Here is an 18,385-nt window from a genome sequence, read left to right as displayed (position 1 = left end):
GAGGATCAGGGAGCCTAATTCACCTAGGATTGAACTAACCCTTTCAACAACACCCGAAGTGAGCAGTGACACTGATTCTTCAGCAACTGAGTCATCTCCTGAACATTCTCCTAAGAGAACTCGATTTATACCTGACGAGATGATTCAGACTCTACCAACCCAACGAGTAACTAGATCTAGGACTTCGACACCCATCGTCCGCCAAGTAGTTACTCCAACCGTTGGTGATACGGATCAAGACCTAGAGCCAATTAGGTCACCCTCACCCATCTCCGTATCACATCCAATAATAACAGTAAGCCCTACGCTAAATGAAGCGCAAGCTTCGGTAGGCAAGAGAGCTAAACGCAAGGATGGTAAAAAGACCACTAAGCCCATCCAATCTAAACAGGACTTAACAATAAATCTTACACAGAAAGATGCTTCGGCATCTAAGGAAGTAAAGTCTTCCTCTGCAGTAAAGTCTGTGTTGACTCAATCGATTGAGGAAACTCAATCATTGAAGTCCAGAATGGCCAAAGGGGAGCCGAAAAGTATTGAAAAGGCACCCTGCGTATCGGCTGGAATTCCTCCTGTGCCTCATCGTACAGACCTCACGGTCAGGGTTGCAGATCTCGGAAGTTCTCGGCGAGATCTCGGTTTCAAAATTCAGACTAGAAGTTTTTGCCTTCTCGTTGGGATTTCTCGGTCAACTTAGCGATATCTCGGTCAACTATCCATTTTCTCGTAAATCTCGCGAGATCTCGCGAGATCTGGGCCATCTCGCGAGAAATTAGTCAATATTCTGGTCAAATTATTTTTAGGGTTTTTTTTTTACAAAACGTAATAGCGGCCACTCCAAATCAGATTTACTCTCTGTAACAAAGAAAAGGCGATTAGGGTTTCAATCTGCAATAACTTCTCCTTCGATTATCACTTTATCACGTATTAATTTCATTTTCATTTAATATTTCTTCGATTTTCAATTTAGATCTTCATCTATCATCATCTATAAACTTCGATTACCAGGTTCCTAATGTGTTGTATACTTATTACTTGTATAATTGACTAATTGTATTGTATATTTGTACCATCTATGATCTATGTATCATAAATTCATAATTTTGTGTTGTAAACTTTACTTGTTGAGTTGTTGTCATTAGTTACTTTGTGGATACATTTGATAATGTGGTAAAGTTGATTCACATAATTGTATTTTATTGTGTAATTACTAGTAGGTATATAAAATAATAATGTAGTAAAGAAATTCGAATTTGTGTTGTATTGTATGATTTGTATCATCAGTAACTTTGTGGCTAGTTAGTGACTTAGTGTACCAGTGTATGTGTATGATACTATGATCCATACCTTTGTGGTTCCTATAGTTATCTCAACAACTTTGAAGTTGTGCTTAATCTGTGTATGATAATTCAGGTTCATAATAATGTTGTATAGTTGTATAGCTTATGTGTATCATAGTAGTGTATCACATTGAGTTTCTTTTAATTGTAGAGTTATAGTTCAATGACAGAAGCATCTACGGGACCATCGATTAACACTACGGCTTGTAAAGAACTCAAGAGAAAATCTGATGATGTTGGGTGGAAATATGCGTATTTGGCAAATGCAAACAATTTACAAAGAGTGAAATGTACACTATGTGGCAAGGAAATGTCGGGTGGTATACATAGACTGAAAGAACACATCGCGGGTGTAAGGGGAAATGTTCAACCATGTTCTAAAGCCAAAAAAGTAGATAAAGACAAATGTCAAAAAGCTCTTGATGAGCTAGACTTAAAAAAGAAAGCTAAACAACATCATGATAGATATTTGAGAGAGGAAGTAAACATTCGTAGGGAAAACCCGATTGACCTTGATGAGATGCAAGAATCGTTTGGAGAATTGAAGTCACAACGTTCTTTTGGTCCTATGGACAAGTTTACATCCGTTGAAAAGGGAAAGGGTAAACAAACTAATCTTGAGAATGCTATGAGAAAAGAACAACTTATGCGTGTGAAGGAGTACATTGCTAGGTGGGTTTATGAATGTGCGATTCCATTTCACGCTATTGAGACGGATAGTTTCAAAGCTTTATTGGAGGCGGTTGGTCAATTTGGATCTAATGCTCAACCTCCAAGTAGATATGAGTTGGGAGAATCTTTGTTAAAAAGGGAGATGGAAAGAACAAATAATCGTTTGAAGTTATATGAAGATGAATGGGCGGCAAATGGATGCTCGATCATGACGGATTGCTGGACTGATGCTAAAAGAAGGAGCATCATGAATTTATGTGTCAATTCAAAGTCGGGTACCGTTTTCCTCTCATCTACAGAATCTTCTGATCAGTCTCACACTAGCGAGCACATATATGATTATGTCGAGAGTTTTATTCAGAAAGTCGGTCCCAAAAATGTTGTCCAAGTTGTGACAGACAATGCCTCAAATAATATGGGAGCGGAAAAGTTGTTGAGGGAGAAACGACCTACAATATTTTGGACATCGTGTGGGGCGCACACTATTAATCTTATGCTTGAAGGTAATAAATTATTTATTGTACATTGTTACTGATGCTATTTATACTGCTGCTACTAAACTACTACTCTTAAACTGCTGCTACTAAATTATTTATTATACATTGTTACTTATGCTTGAAGTTGTTGCTATTTTATCTTTCATTGTTACTGCTGTAACCAAACTGCTGCTACTAATCTGCTGCTACTTATGCAGTCTGCAACTAAACTGCTGCTAATAAACTGCTGCTACTAGACCACTGTTAATTTTACTTGCTACTGCTAAAAAACTGCTGCTATTAAACTGATGTTGCTACTACTACTATTTATAAGTGTTTATTTATTTTTGAAGGTATTGGTAAGGAACAAAGGTATAAGTCTATACTTGATAAAGCAAGGAAAATAACAGTGTTCATTTACTCCCATCATAGAACGTTAGCTTTGATGCGGCAATACACGAAGAAAAGAGATATTGTGAGACCGGGAGTTACAAGGTTGCTTCCTCTTTTCTTACTTTACAAAGTTTACTTGATAAGAAAGGGCAATTAAGACAAATGTTTGCGAGTAACGAATGGGAAGCATGTAAGTCATCAAAGACGAAGGTGGGGGGTGATGTTTATAAGTTGGTGAATGACAACAAATTTTGGGCCGGCGTGACAAGCTGCCTAAGTGTGTTTGCACCTTTAGTCAAAATTTTACGAATGGTAGATGCGGATTGGAAGCCTTCCATGGGTTTTCTACATGGTGAGCTCAAAAAGGCTATACAAGAAATAAAGGATGCCTTGAACAATAGAAAAAGTTTAGTTAAACCTATCATGGATATCATCTTAACTAAGATGGATGGTCGATTAGATTCAAGCCTACATTTGGCGGCTTATGTTTTGAACCCTTATTATTTTTATAATGATATAAGTGTTCAAAATGATGAAATTGCGAATGATGCGGTTGTTGAGGTTATTGAGCGAATGTTTTGCGATGATTTTGAGATGCAAAAACTAATAGTGTTGGAGGAGTTGCCGATTTACAAAAGCAAACAAGGAAAATTTAGTCGGTTACTTGCACTCAAAGGATGTGAGAAGAACGATGATAAATATGATCCGGGTAATACAATTAAGTATCATATATCATATAAAACTATATTATTAATATTAATAGTTATTAGTTTTTTTATATTTATCAACTTATTTAATTTATCTTTTAAATTGTAGCAAGTTGGTGGGCAAGTTTTGGTGCCTCCACTCCTAATTTGAGACGGGTTGCTATAAGGATACTTTCCTTAACTACGAGCTCATCGGGTTGTGAGAGGAATTGGAGCACTTTTGAAGCAGTTAGTGACTATAAGTTTTAAATAATATATTACATGTTAAATTATCCTTTTTAATTATACTATTCTTAACTTTGCAGGTGCATAGAAAAAAAAGAAATAGACTAGGGCCATCTAAGTTGAACAACCTTGTTTATGTTCAATTTAATGCAAATTTGTTGGATAAAAACAAAAGAAGGAGGGAGAGAGGACATGATACCCTATTATCGAGAAATGATGCAAGTGAGGCACAAGATTGGATTTTAGATGAAGAATTGATTGCGGAGGCACAAGATGTGAATGAAGCTTTACCACCTCGAAGAAGCGTGAGAACTCGGGATCTTTTCGAGGATTTTGAGTCGGAGAGTGAGGTGAAGGAAGTAAATGAAGAATTTGAATACGAGTCGGATGGAGTTGAAATCCTTGAACAAGTATATGAACACGACAACCTCTTCTACGATGTTGAAGAATAAGGGAATTCTACTTTATGTTTTGTTAATGCCATTTGATGTTTAGTGTTTTTGGTGTAATTTGTGCAGAATGATGCTACTGATTTTCTACTACTAATGATGCCATTTCATATGTAATAATTGTTGGTAGCTATTTTACATTGCTATTGATGTTATTTTACATTGTAGATTTGTAGTAACTTCTAAATCTCTTGCACCTACTGATTAGCTAGTGATGTTATTTATATTTTATATATGTATAATATTTGAGTCTTCAAATGCACCTATTATATGATTTATTATATTATAAAAGTTCAAAAGTCAACTAAAGTCAACGCCCGAGATCTCCCCGAGATTAATCCGAGATGCCGAGATCTCCTCAAAAAAGTCTAAACGAGATCTCCCCGAGATCCGAGATCTCCAACCTTGCTCACGGTATATCAATGATTTCAGGAGTCGGAGATAGCAATATCTCTGCGAGATCAAAACTGACGGGTAGTTCTACTACTTTGTCATAGTCCCATGAGACTAAAGTCACGGACGCGGATGCTTCGAAAGAAACTTCGCCGGCGACAACTCCGGTTGTTGCCCAACCTCCATCAGAAGGGGATATCACGAATCTGACTAGTAGTATGTACAGCCCTACATATAAGTATAATGCCGCACATATATCCTTACCTGCCCTCACGGCAAATCAAACACTTCCACCGACATCGCCTCCAACAGATGCTGCTGCTGCTGCTGTTCCTATGGTCACTTTACCACCATCACCCTCGCATTCACCAAATTTCTATGATGCTTTGGAGCAAGAATATTTCAGTCGTATGTTTTCTCGAGTTAATCTTAATGTTCTTCGACGCACTTCGCTTCAAGCATTGTTTCGCACTCGAGTACGATATCCACTTACTTCATGCTCTTCTCCAATAAGTCCTCACTGTGATAATGAGCATGACGATTCTGATCCTCAGAATAGTCATGAGGGGGAGATAGGAGTAGATGGAGATTATCTAACGGTGAACATTTCAACTAAGGGTGGTGGTGTGAGGTCTTCATCAGCTTCTCAACAGGTTCAGACGGAATCAGAAATGATTTCTACTCATGATAAAATTGATGATAAGGAGCCTGAGCAAGTTATTATTCCAATTATACATTCAGAGGCTGATGGTGGACCAGTAGATGAGGATTTGAACTTAAGTGATTTCTATCTTGAAGAAACAGATGATGATGGGTTTGTCATTCTAAGCAAATTATCTTCAGTATCTTCAATCCCGGAAAATGTAGAGATTGTAGATGAAAGGAATCCTGATCCAGTAACTGAAAGTGATGATGAAATGAATTCTTCTGATGAAGATGAAGATGATCTTTATGTTAATCCAAATGATGATGATATCTTTGATCATATTGAAGATGATAATGCTCCAACTGATGATGCGACAAATCCTACTGATCATTCATCGAATTCTACACCTTCATCGAGTTCAAATCCAAAAAATGCTAATGAAAGCTCAACTTCTGGTACATCTACATCAAGTGAAACGGTGAGTTCCAGATTCAAATACAACCATGGTATATTCTTTAAGAATCGGGAACAAAGATTGTTATTGGGAGTTGAACACGATTTCATTACTTTACGAAACACATTCATCGAGGAGAATGCTTACAAGATCTTCCGCATTAACGAAACACCAAGGAGTAAAAGATTTACTTATATAGGTTCACGATTGCTTCCAGCAAGTGAAAGAATTTGGTATGAGTTTATGTGGAGGAAACACATCAACAAAGATGAAGATGACTTGTGGCTTCAAAGAAAATATCGTATTACAGAAGTGTTGAATATTACTCGAGTCGGAGTAGAGATAAGCGAAAAGAAAGACGTTATCAGTCAGTTCCACGTTATTAGAGAAAATGAGAAGGAATACAAGTTCACAGAAGCAGATTTTCATAATCTAGATATGCTTGATATCATTCACATCTACAACTATCTCCGTATCATCACCATTCGACCTTTTGCTAAGGCTCAAGCTTTGGAAGTTGTGAAAAGATACATGATGGAGACAATTGAACTGATGAGACGTGAAGATTTTCAAATTGGTCTCGAAGCTAATAGAAAAAAGATTCGAATAACATGTCCGAATCAATACACAGAGGGACTAAAGGATATGAGAATGTTTCAAATGCAATTCGAACCCGAAGGGTTTGTATTTGTGAATTCTTAGAAAGAAAAAGTGTTCATCCGCACTGAAGAGTTAAACAAATACTCAGATGGTACACTCAAGGCTGCACTGAAGTATCTTAAAATTCGTCAAAACAAGTTTGATGACATTGACATGAAAATGGGTCTTGGAGAGTTTATAAAGCATATCAGAGATCGTCTGAAGCTCCAGATCCGTACAAGACAGTTTTAGATTCTTCGTGGCCAGAGAAAGAGAAGGTATTTCAAAGAAATGGATGAATATCCATTACATGAGGGAGATCCAAGAAAAGAGTGGGGCGTCTGGAAACCTTCTAAGCAAATTTCTGAAAATCAAGTAGAAGTTTCTAAACCAGACAGCACACAATGGAAACTAACGTTTGGACCTCTCAAGACTACTCAATAGGATTATATTGTAAAGTTCACATTTAACACTAAGGGGGAGATTGTTAGGACCCCGAAGTTGTATAGTGTTAATGTGAAATAAGCTTAATTGATGGTTCCTTAGAAGAGAGCTATATAAGGAACCTAAGTAGTCCTAATTAGATAGCCATTGCATTGTAACTGAGTTCTAGAAGCTGTGGAATGTAAATCTTGCTAATTCTCTGTAATACCGAATCTCCTTCACACTTACCGAATCTCATTCTATCTTATCATTTCTCTCAATCTCAACATGATCTGACCTATATATATATATATTTAATCTTATTAATTTTATATATATAATATTATATTCTCGAGTATAGATAACTTATAATTTTTGTTCCGATGACTTGTACTTTGTCCCTCGACCTATGTCCCGGTTCCGATTTCTCAAAAGTATTTTCGTATGCCAAGAAAACTTGTACTTTATGTTTTGTGACATGTACCTTTAACAAAAATATAGACTTAACTTATCAGTAACTAAATCATTCGAAGTGTAACTTGAACGTTAGAGTGTTTTGGTCATTAGCTTTTATAAATCATCGTCTCCTTATGTATACATGTGCCTATATTATATATATATATATATATATATATATATATATATATATATATATATATATATATATATATATATATATATATATATATATATAATAGTATTATTTTTAAATAAAATCTTTTTATAACTAAATTAATATTAAATCTTATTTCATTGTAACATATATATATATATATATATATATATATACTTTCATTTCTAAATATAAATTTAAAATATTTATTTAATAATATAATATATAATCTATCAAAACTAATTATATTCAAAGCTTATTATATATATTTTGAAATCGTTTAATTAATAGAAAGTATTATTTCGTGACGTTTGCATTTCAAAGCTTAAAATTAATATAACTCATTTAAGCATAACCGTTTATAAAAACATCAAAATATATAATATTCAAAAATCATTTAATAAAAAAGATTATAGTAGTAGTTGTTGTTATATCATAAAATGTTTTTAATAATAAAAGTCTATTATCTCGAAAAACCATTTCGTTTAAGAAAGTAAAATCATATATAAATCTTAACATGGTTTCAAGTTTTTAACTTACGATTTATTCGTGCATCGTAGGGTTAAGTCTAAAGGATAATCAAACATATGAAATCATCCTAATATAACATGACAAATGGGTTTATCTAATCGACGAACCTTATCCCAAATATTTCTTCTACACGAACAACTATTATGAAAGCTAAATTATTAACCTATCAAAAGGCACGAGGAAATATAGTGTAAAGCACACGTTAAGAGTTAATCAAAAATCTCCACTAACTTTTGTCTAATCCTCGATAATTGACACTTTTGTTCTTGCATGTAAATCACTTTACCAAATTTTCGAATACCGTTAAAAGGAAAGGTTTCCTGAATCAAAGTGGACCTCTCAACAGAGACCCATAATCATATCACAATAAATCAATTACTTGATATTATCTTCTAATTCCATCGATAAACATATTGAAACAAATACGTTCATGTAAAGTATTATACGTTTAATACTTTGTTAATATTCTCAAGTTATAATATACATACATACATATATATATATATATATATATATATATATATATATATATATATATATATATATATATATACACATATATATCCATTTATATAATGGTTCGTGAATCGTCGGAATTTGGTCGAGGTTAAATGAATGTATGAACAAAGTTTAAAATTTGAAATTCAACTTAACAAACTTTACTTATCGTGTCGAAATAATATAAAGATTAAGTTTAAATTTGGTCGGAAATTTCCGGATTGTCACATATACAAATTTATAAGATAATATATACGACCTTTTGAATAATTCGAAATGAAAAAAACCTTATCAATTAGGTAGGTTACAAACCTACAATACTACTTCATTTATTTCAATGAAAATCCATTTAATTGTTTGTACTTAAATGTATAAGTTAATAGTACACGTGATGTTATGTTCATTATTCATGGAATAGACCTACATTAAGATATAATAAATTAATGTTAAATAGATATGTTACTCAAGAGTTTTTCAATTAAGAGAGAAACATTTTTTTTTTTTAAGGAAGTGGGGAAGTAATTTTTTTTCATTTTTTTTTTTTAATTTTTTTTCCAAACATTATGATCACATGAAAATATGAATATTTAAAAAAGACACTTTGTGATAAATGTTATTATTTTGGTGAAAAAACCCTCGAAGAAATAAATGATAACATTCATTGCAATGAATGTTTTGATTCTGAATTTTTTTAAGGGGTTAGATATTAGGGTTTAGAAATTAGGTGGTTAAAAATTAGGATTTAGCTATTAGGGTTTTAGGTTTAGAAATTAGGGTTGAGGGTTTAGAAATTAGGGTTTAGATTGAATTTTTAACACGAAACGTTTAGAATTTGGGGTTTAGAGTTTAGAGTTTTGGACTTAAGGTTTAGGGTTTAGAGTTTAGGGTTTAGGATTAGGGTTTATGGTTTAGGGTTTTGGATTTAAAGTTTGTTATCATTTATTTCTTCAAGCAATTTCCCGCCAAAATAATAACATTCGTCACAGTGTATTTTTTAAATGTTCATATTTTCATGTGATCCTAATGTTTGAAAAAAAAAATTAAAAAAAAAAAAAATTTACTTCCTTCCACTTCTCCTAAAAAAGTTTACTCAATATACAAAATTTTCACAAATATCACAATATTATAAAAAGTTGTGGGTTTTTTCTGTTTAGTTATTTAGTAGGGCGATTATTGTTTACTCTAATGTATGTGGTATATCTAAAACAGTTTGTGATCGTTTTTAAACTTTATGAAGATTATGCAAGTTAATAAGTTAACAATGACTAAACAAAATTGAATAAGTCTAGTTAAACATGCAAGATTTCAGTACTATATGTTATTTGTACCGAAAAAATCGGTATTGATAGATGTACTATTAATTCAGTAAGGTATTCGAGAAAGGATTTAGTCTTATTCTAGTATCGATACTATACGATTCAATATTGTTTCTGTACACTAATGATACCAATACCGTCCTGTTCTTATAGAGGTTTTCAATGATTGATATTGATTTACGATAAATAAGTCATTTTGTGCTTATCCATAATCCAAAATGGTCAATATTCAAGCATCTTATCTTCTGTATTTGATATTAACTAGTTGTGGAGCCCTCGCTTCGGACCGGGGGCTCCGTTTTGAATGCGAGTTAAAAAAAAAGTCTTGATCTATTTTGTAAAAAAGAATTTTTTTCCGACATCTAACATCGAAGGGTTGTTCCTTTTGAGAAAGTTGCCTCTTTTAGGGTTAACGTTAGTTGATCTATTTGGTAAAAAGAACGTTTTTCGACATCTTTTGGCAGCATTGAAGGGTTGTTCATTTTAAGAAAGTTGCTTCATTTATCGTTGGAGACAAAAAAACATAAAAAAAAAATGTAGCACAGTAGTGGCTTATGTGAGTCCTACTGTTTGAGCGTAGTGTACAAGTCGGTAAAGCGTGGTAGGTGTTACTATTCAGTATTTTTGGTGTTAGTGAAGGGATACATAATAATTTAGATTATATGTATAAAGTGAGGGGTTCGATTTGTATTTGGTGAAAAACGAAATAGTACTATTCATAACACATAAGACAAAGTTTGACTATTAGTTGTAATGGTAATTTATATTACAAACCATGATTCTATCACTGATTAAATTATCATTCAACAAATAATTATTCAAAGACCAAGACAGGGTCACTAGAAAGTGACATCTTGACGTTTTGAACAATGTGATAAGATTCCAACTTTTGATTAGACGTTCAAAGGTCTATCAGTCCCAGCTAACTTGATTTGTTAAAGCTTCATGGTATACATAACCTATTAACATTCATTTATTGTATCGGTAAACAACGACTAAAGCCACATTTATCGTTTAATCAGCCATATCTTATTGAATTCCTTAATCAGACCTTTTCCGAGTTTGAATAGTTTCAGATACAACCAGATGCATTCTGATGTCAAATGGTTTAATACGCTGAGAGCTAGATTCATTATAGAACAAAACTAGAATTTATATCTGGTTCGGGTTTGAATGGTTTAATATTTGGTTTGAATAGTTACAGGGTATTTACCTGATTTATGTAATGACCTAGAGGAGGTTTTACCGACCTGTAATACATAATTTCGGCCCACTCCGCATGCCCCTCATGATGGTTTAAGGGTCGAGTCCATGTAATGTAGTTCAAATTTTCGGCCGAAAGCCCGTGTAAGCGTGAAAAAGATCGGGTAGGTGAGGTATTCGGTCAGTGATTACAAATACTTGCCTTTTGATATTAATATTTGGTTCAGCGACAAAGGAACACAAGGAAAACAATGTTGAACAAAAGAGATCATAGACACACAGAGTGAGAGAATTGTTGCACTCAATATAGGGTTACATTTACGATTTCCGTTTCACAAGGGTCAGCAGCATATTCATATATATGATAAATAAATAGATATTAAGCTATGTTTTTGTTTTACATCTAGGCAATAGGCACACAACTACAAGGAACAAATGAACAAAAAGAAATCAAAAAGCTTCCTTATCTTCTTATCTTACTCTTCTTACAAACCAAGGAATGCACAATGCTTTCTGGCATGCTCTGGGACCAACTTCGTAATCATCTCCATCGGCACCCCTTTAAGCTCTTCAAAACAACATTATATATACAATTTCAGTATTAAATAAAATAAACAAATAAACTAAACGGATTCATTGAACAAGCTAGCACCAACTCTTTACCATGAGGCCTGAAGTTGAAAAGTGGTGGAAGAAAACGCCCATTTGGCAGCCTAGTAGATGGATCACGTAGCTCATCAAAGAATGGATGAATCATTGCTTCCAACTGTATACACACCACATAAAAATCCCTACTTAGTATCTCGATAGTTTTGAACAAAATTATAGAGTTGAAAAGATTCCTTCTTTATACTTACCGCAGTGCTTCGAAGGTTTGGGGAGTACTGAAGGAGCCTTGAAACAAGATCAACAGCTTCTGGAGGCATCCGCTTATGAAATATCTGAAAATGTACATATCGTTAGGGCTCGAATCCATACGTATGTATTCACAAATGTTGTGACCAAAAACTATATATTACCTTATGCCATGGGTGAGCTTTAATCTGGGGAAATTTGTATTCTGTGTAGTTGGGGTTCATGCATTTGATCTCTTCCCTTGTTGGGGTACCCAAAACCTATGCATTAAAGATGGATACTTTAACATATGGATTCAAGAAGCCAACAACCAATATTAATATTCAAAAAAGAAGCAGATAATGCCTTGTTAAGAATTATATAACGCCCTACCAAATTGAAAAATTTAGAGAACGTCTGAAATTAGAAGTACCTTTATGATCTCCACTAGCTGGTCGACTCCACTCTCACCAGGAAAAAGAGGCTGAAATTATAAGAGACGTTCAATAAGGTCATACGAAGAAACATTATACCATCAACAGAAGGTAAATAACATAACAAGGACACTAAAAAGAGTTGGTTAGGAAACACGAAACAGTTATTTCTCTACCTGTCCAAGTAGCAATTCGGCCAAAACACATCCACCTGACCAGATATCAATAGCAGTGGTGTATTCAGTGGCCCCAAAAATAAGTTCAGGTGCACGATAATATCTTGAACAAATGTACGAAATGTTTGGCTCTCCTTTTACCTATAAAAAAAGATGAGGCCTTAGATTAAGACAAAGCACCACAATAAAAACATATAAACAGCAGACTATTAAATATAGGTTATCACTTACCAAAACTTTCGCACTTCCAAAGTCACATAGCTTGACCTGATGGGTATGTGGGTTTACCTGAACAACAACAATTATTCATCAACACCGATTTAACTAAAAATGATTGGTCATTAATCAATTACAGATAAATATAACTGTATAATAAGTTGGCAATGATAAAACATGTGAGTTCACATGTGATGCCTTTGACTTTTACATATTTGGCCAACCTGCTCTTTAGACCCATCAATGAATATATCGAAAATGCAAAAACACGTAAAGAAGCCTACCAGTAAATTTTGAGGCTTGATATCTCTGTGGCACACTCCAATACTACCATGAATGTAGGCCAAGGCTCTAAAGATCTGCAGAATAACCAACCATCGTGAAATTTTAAATAAAGTGACGATAAAAGATAAAGGAATCTAACAAGAATATATTCTACCTGATAACTGTAAAGTTTCACATAAATCATAGGCATCCTTTGATTCATCTTGTTGTAGTGTTTAATTACACGATGAACAGTCTCGGGAACATACTCTAACACAAGGTTGAGATACAGTTCGTCCTTTTCTGTTGTTGAAAAGAAACAATGCTTCAAGGCAACAACGTTTGGGTGATCCAATACACGCATTGTTTGTAGCTCTCGGTTCTTGTATCTCTTGTCTTGAAGAACCTTTTTAATGGCCACAGCTTCTCCTGTTTCTAAGCACTTGGCTTGGAACACAACCCCAAATGATCCATGTCCAACAACACGTTCAGCCATGTAACTAATCGTCTGAAGCAAATCAAACACAATCAGATCACTACCAATGCACATCTATTAAAATATCAATCCACAAAAAGAATCTGCAAAATCAAATTTACCTGTTTTGGCTGCCCATTTCTACCACCAATAGTTGTCACAATTATATGCCCTGTCTCTGCCCCATTGCCATCAACTATAGCAGGCTCCATTTCCTATACGCATGAAACGGAAAACTTTGTGTTTAATAGTTGCAATATATTATAATCAACAGATTATGACATAAATACGATTAGGTTACTATTCACTAACCCTCTCATCCCTAATTTTCATGTCATTTAACTCATCAGGCAACCTTTCAGCAGCGGCTGTATTTCCACTAGGTTCTCTTACTGCTGGTGCAGGTACCACACTTACCGAAGCCATCGGTGTGGTCAATTGTTAAACGAGTCGTCCTTTTTTGAAACTTTTATATTCTTATCTGCAAATACACAAAGCATTACTTATAATCAAATCTCAATAATTCAATAAAGACAATTAACTAGATAACAATATCTAATTATGCAAACACAGGTTCCCTCCACAAGTTAAACTTTCCTAAATATATCGTAAAATAATAAATAATAGAACAATTTAAAGCGAGTTCAGCTATCTAATCTAACAAGTAATATACACAGACTAAAACTGAATATCAACTAACAAGTTATGTTATGTTATGAAAGCAATCTCGTGATGTATATATCATTATCAGGAAGCATATGTATGTATACGTACATACAGATCTCGGATAAAAACTCGGATTAATGACTTTTTAAGTTCTCAGAGAGGTATAATTGAAGTTCTAATCAAATAATATGAGTATCTGGAAGTAAAATTAGGTTAAGTTAATGATAAAACCCTAGGTACACTCAGCAATTGAAACTGTAGATTAAGAATTAATCAACATAAGTAGATAAAATTAAGTTAACAAAAACGTACCGGTGCTAAAATTTGTGGTGAAAAATTGAGAGAACTTGAAGATATAGATGTAGATGATTGATTGTAATGAGAGAGGATTATTTATGAATTCGATAGTCATAGCATTGGGAAGAAGAAGACATATAAACACACTACTCATTTTCTCTCTCATCTGTCCCTTTTGACCATTCAAACTTATTTTCTATCTATCTATTGTAATAATAGTACGCATTTATTTATTAATCCAACTAAGGTGGTAAAACAAACATGTGACGAGCTTAATAAAACTAGAGATGATATAACGAATATACATCTGATATACTCGCTTTGTGATAATTTTGGATTAACTTAATGAATATGAATACGAATATTAATAAACCTAAATGAATATAAATACACATATGAATAAACTTAAATGAATATCAATATAAATATGAATGAAAAATTTTATTCATGAATGTATCCATTAAAACTCAAAATACATATACATATATATAAATATAAATATAAATATAGATAATATACTTACATATTTCTATTAAAAATGCATTTATCGTTGAATTTACGTTTTGCTTTCAAATGTATAATTACATAGCTATTATATGTTATAATAAAAAACGTATATCTAACAAAATAAACAATCAAATTAAATATTTATAATCTCGTTTTATTATAAATTCAATAAATTGCGTTATATCTTCGAAAAATATTACACGTTCTTGTGGATAAATTTTAATTACGTCATATTACATATATTATTACTATATTACATTTTTTTTCATTGCATATTAGGAAATACTATAATTGTGAATATGGATATGAATGAACAAAAACTAAATAGATGTGGATATGGATACGTCATTAGTCGATCCATATCTGATCCATTTCAATCCCTAGATAAAACTACACTAAATAGAGTTTGTTTTGTCGCACAGTTTTTTTAAACTTAACTTTTTCAAAATCTCAAGATAGTAAAACTGTTTGGGTGACATAATTCTAAAGCTTATGAAAAAAATTAGATTTGAAAAAAAAAAAACTAATTCAACTAGTGTATAAAATAAGCTATTATCTTATGAATTATTAAATTACTTATTTACCCTTTAAATAATTCTATACATATTCAATCCAAGAGAATTGTGAACATAATTGTATAATTGTGAACATTGCCAGCGATAAAAAAATTTCGTCTTTTATTAAATAAAAATACAATTAGCTTCATAACTAAAACAAGCGAACATATGGTTCATCGGTCAGCATGCGTGTTTGCTAATCAAGTGCCCCATGTTCGATTCTTGAGACATGTTTTTTTTTTTAAAAAAACAACTTCGTACATAACAACTGGCACCCGTTAACAGCGTAACGGGCTGGCCCAGTTACTTGTTATCTATTATATATTTAATTATCTTTATAAGTCAATTTATACTCAAAAGTGTTTAATGATTTATAATTTTAATAATTCAAACGTTATAAATTAAGTTGATTTTGAATATAATTACATGTTTATTTAATAATCATTTTTAAAATGTGAATGATGTAAAATTATATACTAACCTTTTGAAGAATAAAAAATATATAATTATTCGATAAGTGTCGTTAATATAATTTTAAATGAGATATTACATAAACTATAGGTGTTTAATACTTAAAAATGTATTTTAACTTTAAATGGCTCGGCAGTTATATTGAACCATTCAGCATCATATATTATTTCAATGTTAAAAACAAACACGTTAAATGCTAATAAAATAATAAATCCAGCGTTCAATATTGAACAATTTAATTAAAATGTAATCAAACAAACTCATAGTTACCCATGATTACCCTCCTAAATTAATAGATTAATATTTTCTTTTAGTTATTTTAAATTCATGGTTACTTTCATAAATAAATAAAAATAATAAGTTAAAGTTTTTTATCTTTGATTTATAAAGAATGTTAAACGTAACATATAAGACTACGTCTAAACATATCATATATAATTTAATTTTATATTTATAACAAAAATTTATCATGCATAAATGCCAATACTAAATTTTAAATAAGAAAAATCGTTATTAAAAAAATTATTATTCTTATACTCATAACTAATACAACTGAGTTTATAAACTTAAAAATAGTAAGTCAAAAACGTAAGTTCATCATTGTCTTTATTTGTATTTTATGTATGTAAAAAAAATAGGTAAAAATTCGTGTTTAACATATAAAGTTGATAAAAATTACAATATTATAATGACAATTTTTTTCATTGGGTGTTTTTATATACCTAATTAATGCGTGTTAAAGAAGATATTTGGGCTAGTATTAGAAAGAATTAATTTTAATAATTTGGGTAGAGTTAACTAGTTAATAGACCCGTAAAATTACGGGTTTACAAAAAAAAAAAATTATATAATTTTTTTGTTGTAATATTAATTATAAGCTAGTATACATACAAATATTATAATTAGATGTACAACAAATGACATATCAAACCTTTAATATTTTAAGTCTCGTCTTAAGAAAAAATTAATAGATTTTTTTAAAGCTTATATTGTAAACCTCATCATTAATATGTTCATGACGTAGCTTGAACCTCTAACTTCCTTATTTGAACGCGTCTTCAAATACCGCTAGACTATATGCTCGTTATCATGACATATATTTTTATCGTCATTTCGTATAATATTTCATTCGTTACAAAACATTCTCCACCTATTATTTATAAAGTTCCAAAATAATAGTGGTGTACTAGCAAAAATATAACTATTAAATAAGAGTATTTGTTACTTATATCATTTATTTATTTTTATCAATTCACTCAAAGTTGTACGTATGATAGAATTGATATTTAATGAGCTTATTTTAAATTTATGATGAAAAAAAAAAAAAAAAAATAGAGAACGGGTTCTTTATATGGAGGAGTAATATTGTATTATTGTTCTTGGTCAAAATTGATGGTCACGTGCATTCATCCTTTTACCACATTTATAATCACATCAATTGTATCGTTTTGTGTTGATTTGAGTTGTTCAAGTTCGACTTGTACATAGTACAACTATTTTATTTAGACAAACTGTTACGTACAAGATAAAATATATTATAATTGTTGAAATATTTTACTGTATTAAAGACAGATTAGTTAATTTGAATTCAATGTATCTAAACAAAATTATAGGTAGGTCAAGACGAGATGAGAGAGAAAGCGATTCAGAGAGAGAGTGAGAGCGGCAGGTTATGGCAACCTGAGGGGCATGGTGGCGGCACACGAAGGGAATCATGGGTATGACTACATATTCACGTCTTCAAGGGTATACGATAAATAAACTACATCGTTTTTGTTCTTCTACTTCCCAATAAATTCGATAGTGGAGGATCTGTGAAGGTTATTCAAAAGGCATGGTGAAGTAACTGATATCTACATGGTCAGAAAAACTCTAACCAACAGACAGAGGTTTTGGTTTCATTAGACATGGAGGAATATTAGATCCAGAAGCGTTTGCAATGAGATTAAGCACGATTCGAATAAGCGACATAAATCTAAAAAGTGTACAAAGCAAGAGGTACGAAGGAAACAAGTGGTGAATCAAGAGGCCACTATCATCAATCTAACTTAAGGCCAAATAAAAACACAGACAGAAGATATAATGTATTTCCGTTGAATGGGGCGATGCACGATGGCAGAAAATTTAACGACGTAGTCACTAATTCGACAAAAAAACCTTGTTCATACCCCAAGTACAACTCTAGTAACCAGCCTAAACCACATAACCATTCTGAAACTGCACATTTCAATTCGGCAAAAAAATAACTTTACTCATACCCCAAGTACAATCATAGTAACCAACCTAAACCACAGTACATAACCATCCTGAAACTACACCTTTCATCCATAAACATACCCATCCTAAATCTATACCCATCCACTCTAAACCCACGTACACTAAATCTAATCCAATCCAACAACTAAACCATCACCATGAAGCTGAAACATTGATCCCTAAACCCAATACTAATCCTTATCCTAACACCCATAACCAATCAAACACAAACGCCCATCCTGAACACAAACCAA

At 32.3% G+C, this 18,385-nt stretch overlaps 2 protein-coding genes across 2 annotated transcripts; one reads left to right on the top strand and one right to left on the bottom strand.

The window, feature by feature from the left end:
• Positions 1–3,043: 3,043 nt before the first annotated feature.
• Positions 3,044–4,470, top strand: LOC139840410 (uncharacterized). Its single transcript, XM_071830681.1, has 5 exons — positions 3,044–3,590; positions 3,698–3,816; positions 3,894–4,223; positions 4,332–4,375; positions 4,431–4,470. The coding sequence occupies exons 1-5, from the start codon at positions 3,044–3,046 to the stop codon at positions 4,468–4,470; spliced, it is 1,080 nt and encodes a 359-aa protein (XP_071686782.1).
• A 6,792-nt stretch (positions 4,471–11,262) lies between these two features.
• LOC139875251 (shaggy-related protein kinase alpha) lies at positions 11,263–14,513 on the bottom strand. Its single transcript, XM_071862595.1, has 12 exons — positions 14,356–14,513; positions 13,690–13,858; positions 13,500–13,592; positions 13,078–13,410; positions 12,923–12,997; positions 12,654–12,710; positions 12,423–12,563; positions 12,246–12,296; positions 11,998–12,093; positions 11,836–11,919; positions 11,642–11,744; positions 11,263–11,546 (listed from the first exon to the last, which is right to left on the bottom strand). The coding sequence occupies exons 2-12, from the start codon at positions 13,801–13,803 to the stop codon at positions 11,464–11,466; spliced, it is 1,230 nt and encodes a 409-aa protein (XP_071718696.1). The 5' UTR covers positions 13,804–13,858; positions 14,356–14,513; the 3' UTR covers positions 11,263–11,463.
• Between the last annotated feature and the right edge of the window lie 3,872 nt (positions 14,514–18,385).

This window comes from Rutidosis leptorrhynchoides, chromosome 1 (assembly GCF_046630445.1).
Source record: "Rutidosis leptorrhynchoides isolate AG116_Rl617_1_P2 chromosome 1, CSIRO_AGI_Rlap_v1, whole genome shotgun sequence".
NCBI lineage: Eukaryota > Viridiplantae > Streptophyta > Magnoliopsida > Asterales > Asteraceae > Rutidosis > Rutidosis leptorrhynchoides.
The sequence above is the reverse complement of the archived record's forward strand: the minus strand, read 5'-3'. Positions and strand labels throughout refer to the sequence as shown.

Coding starts and splice junctions, on each gene's coding strand:
- LOC139840410 (XM_071830681.1), top strand. CDS start 3,044: ATGTTTGCGAGTAACGAATGGGAAGCATGTAAGTCATCAAAGACGAAG. Junction 3,817..3,893: donor ATTGGAGCACTTTTGAAGCA/GTTAGTGACTAT, acceptor TTAACTTTGCAG/GTGCATAGAAAAAAAAGAAA. Junction 4,376..4,430: donor CTAATGATGCCATTTCATAT/GTAATAATTGTT, acceptor TTTACATTGTAG/ATTTGTAGTAACTTCTAAAT.
- LOC139875251 (XM_071862595.1), bottom strand. CDS start 13,803: ATGGCTTCGGTAAGTGTGGTACCTGCACCAGCAGTAAGAGAACCTAGT. Junction 11,920..11,997: donor AAGCTCACCCATGGCATAAG/GTAATATATAGT, acceptor GTACATTTTCAG/ATATTTCATAAGCGGATGCC. Junction 11,745..11,835: donor CAAACCTTCGAAGCACTGCG/GTAAGTATAAAG, acceptor GTGTGTATACAG/TTGGAAGCAATGATTCATCC.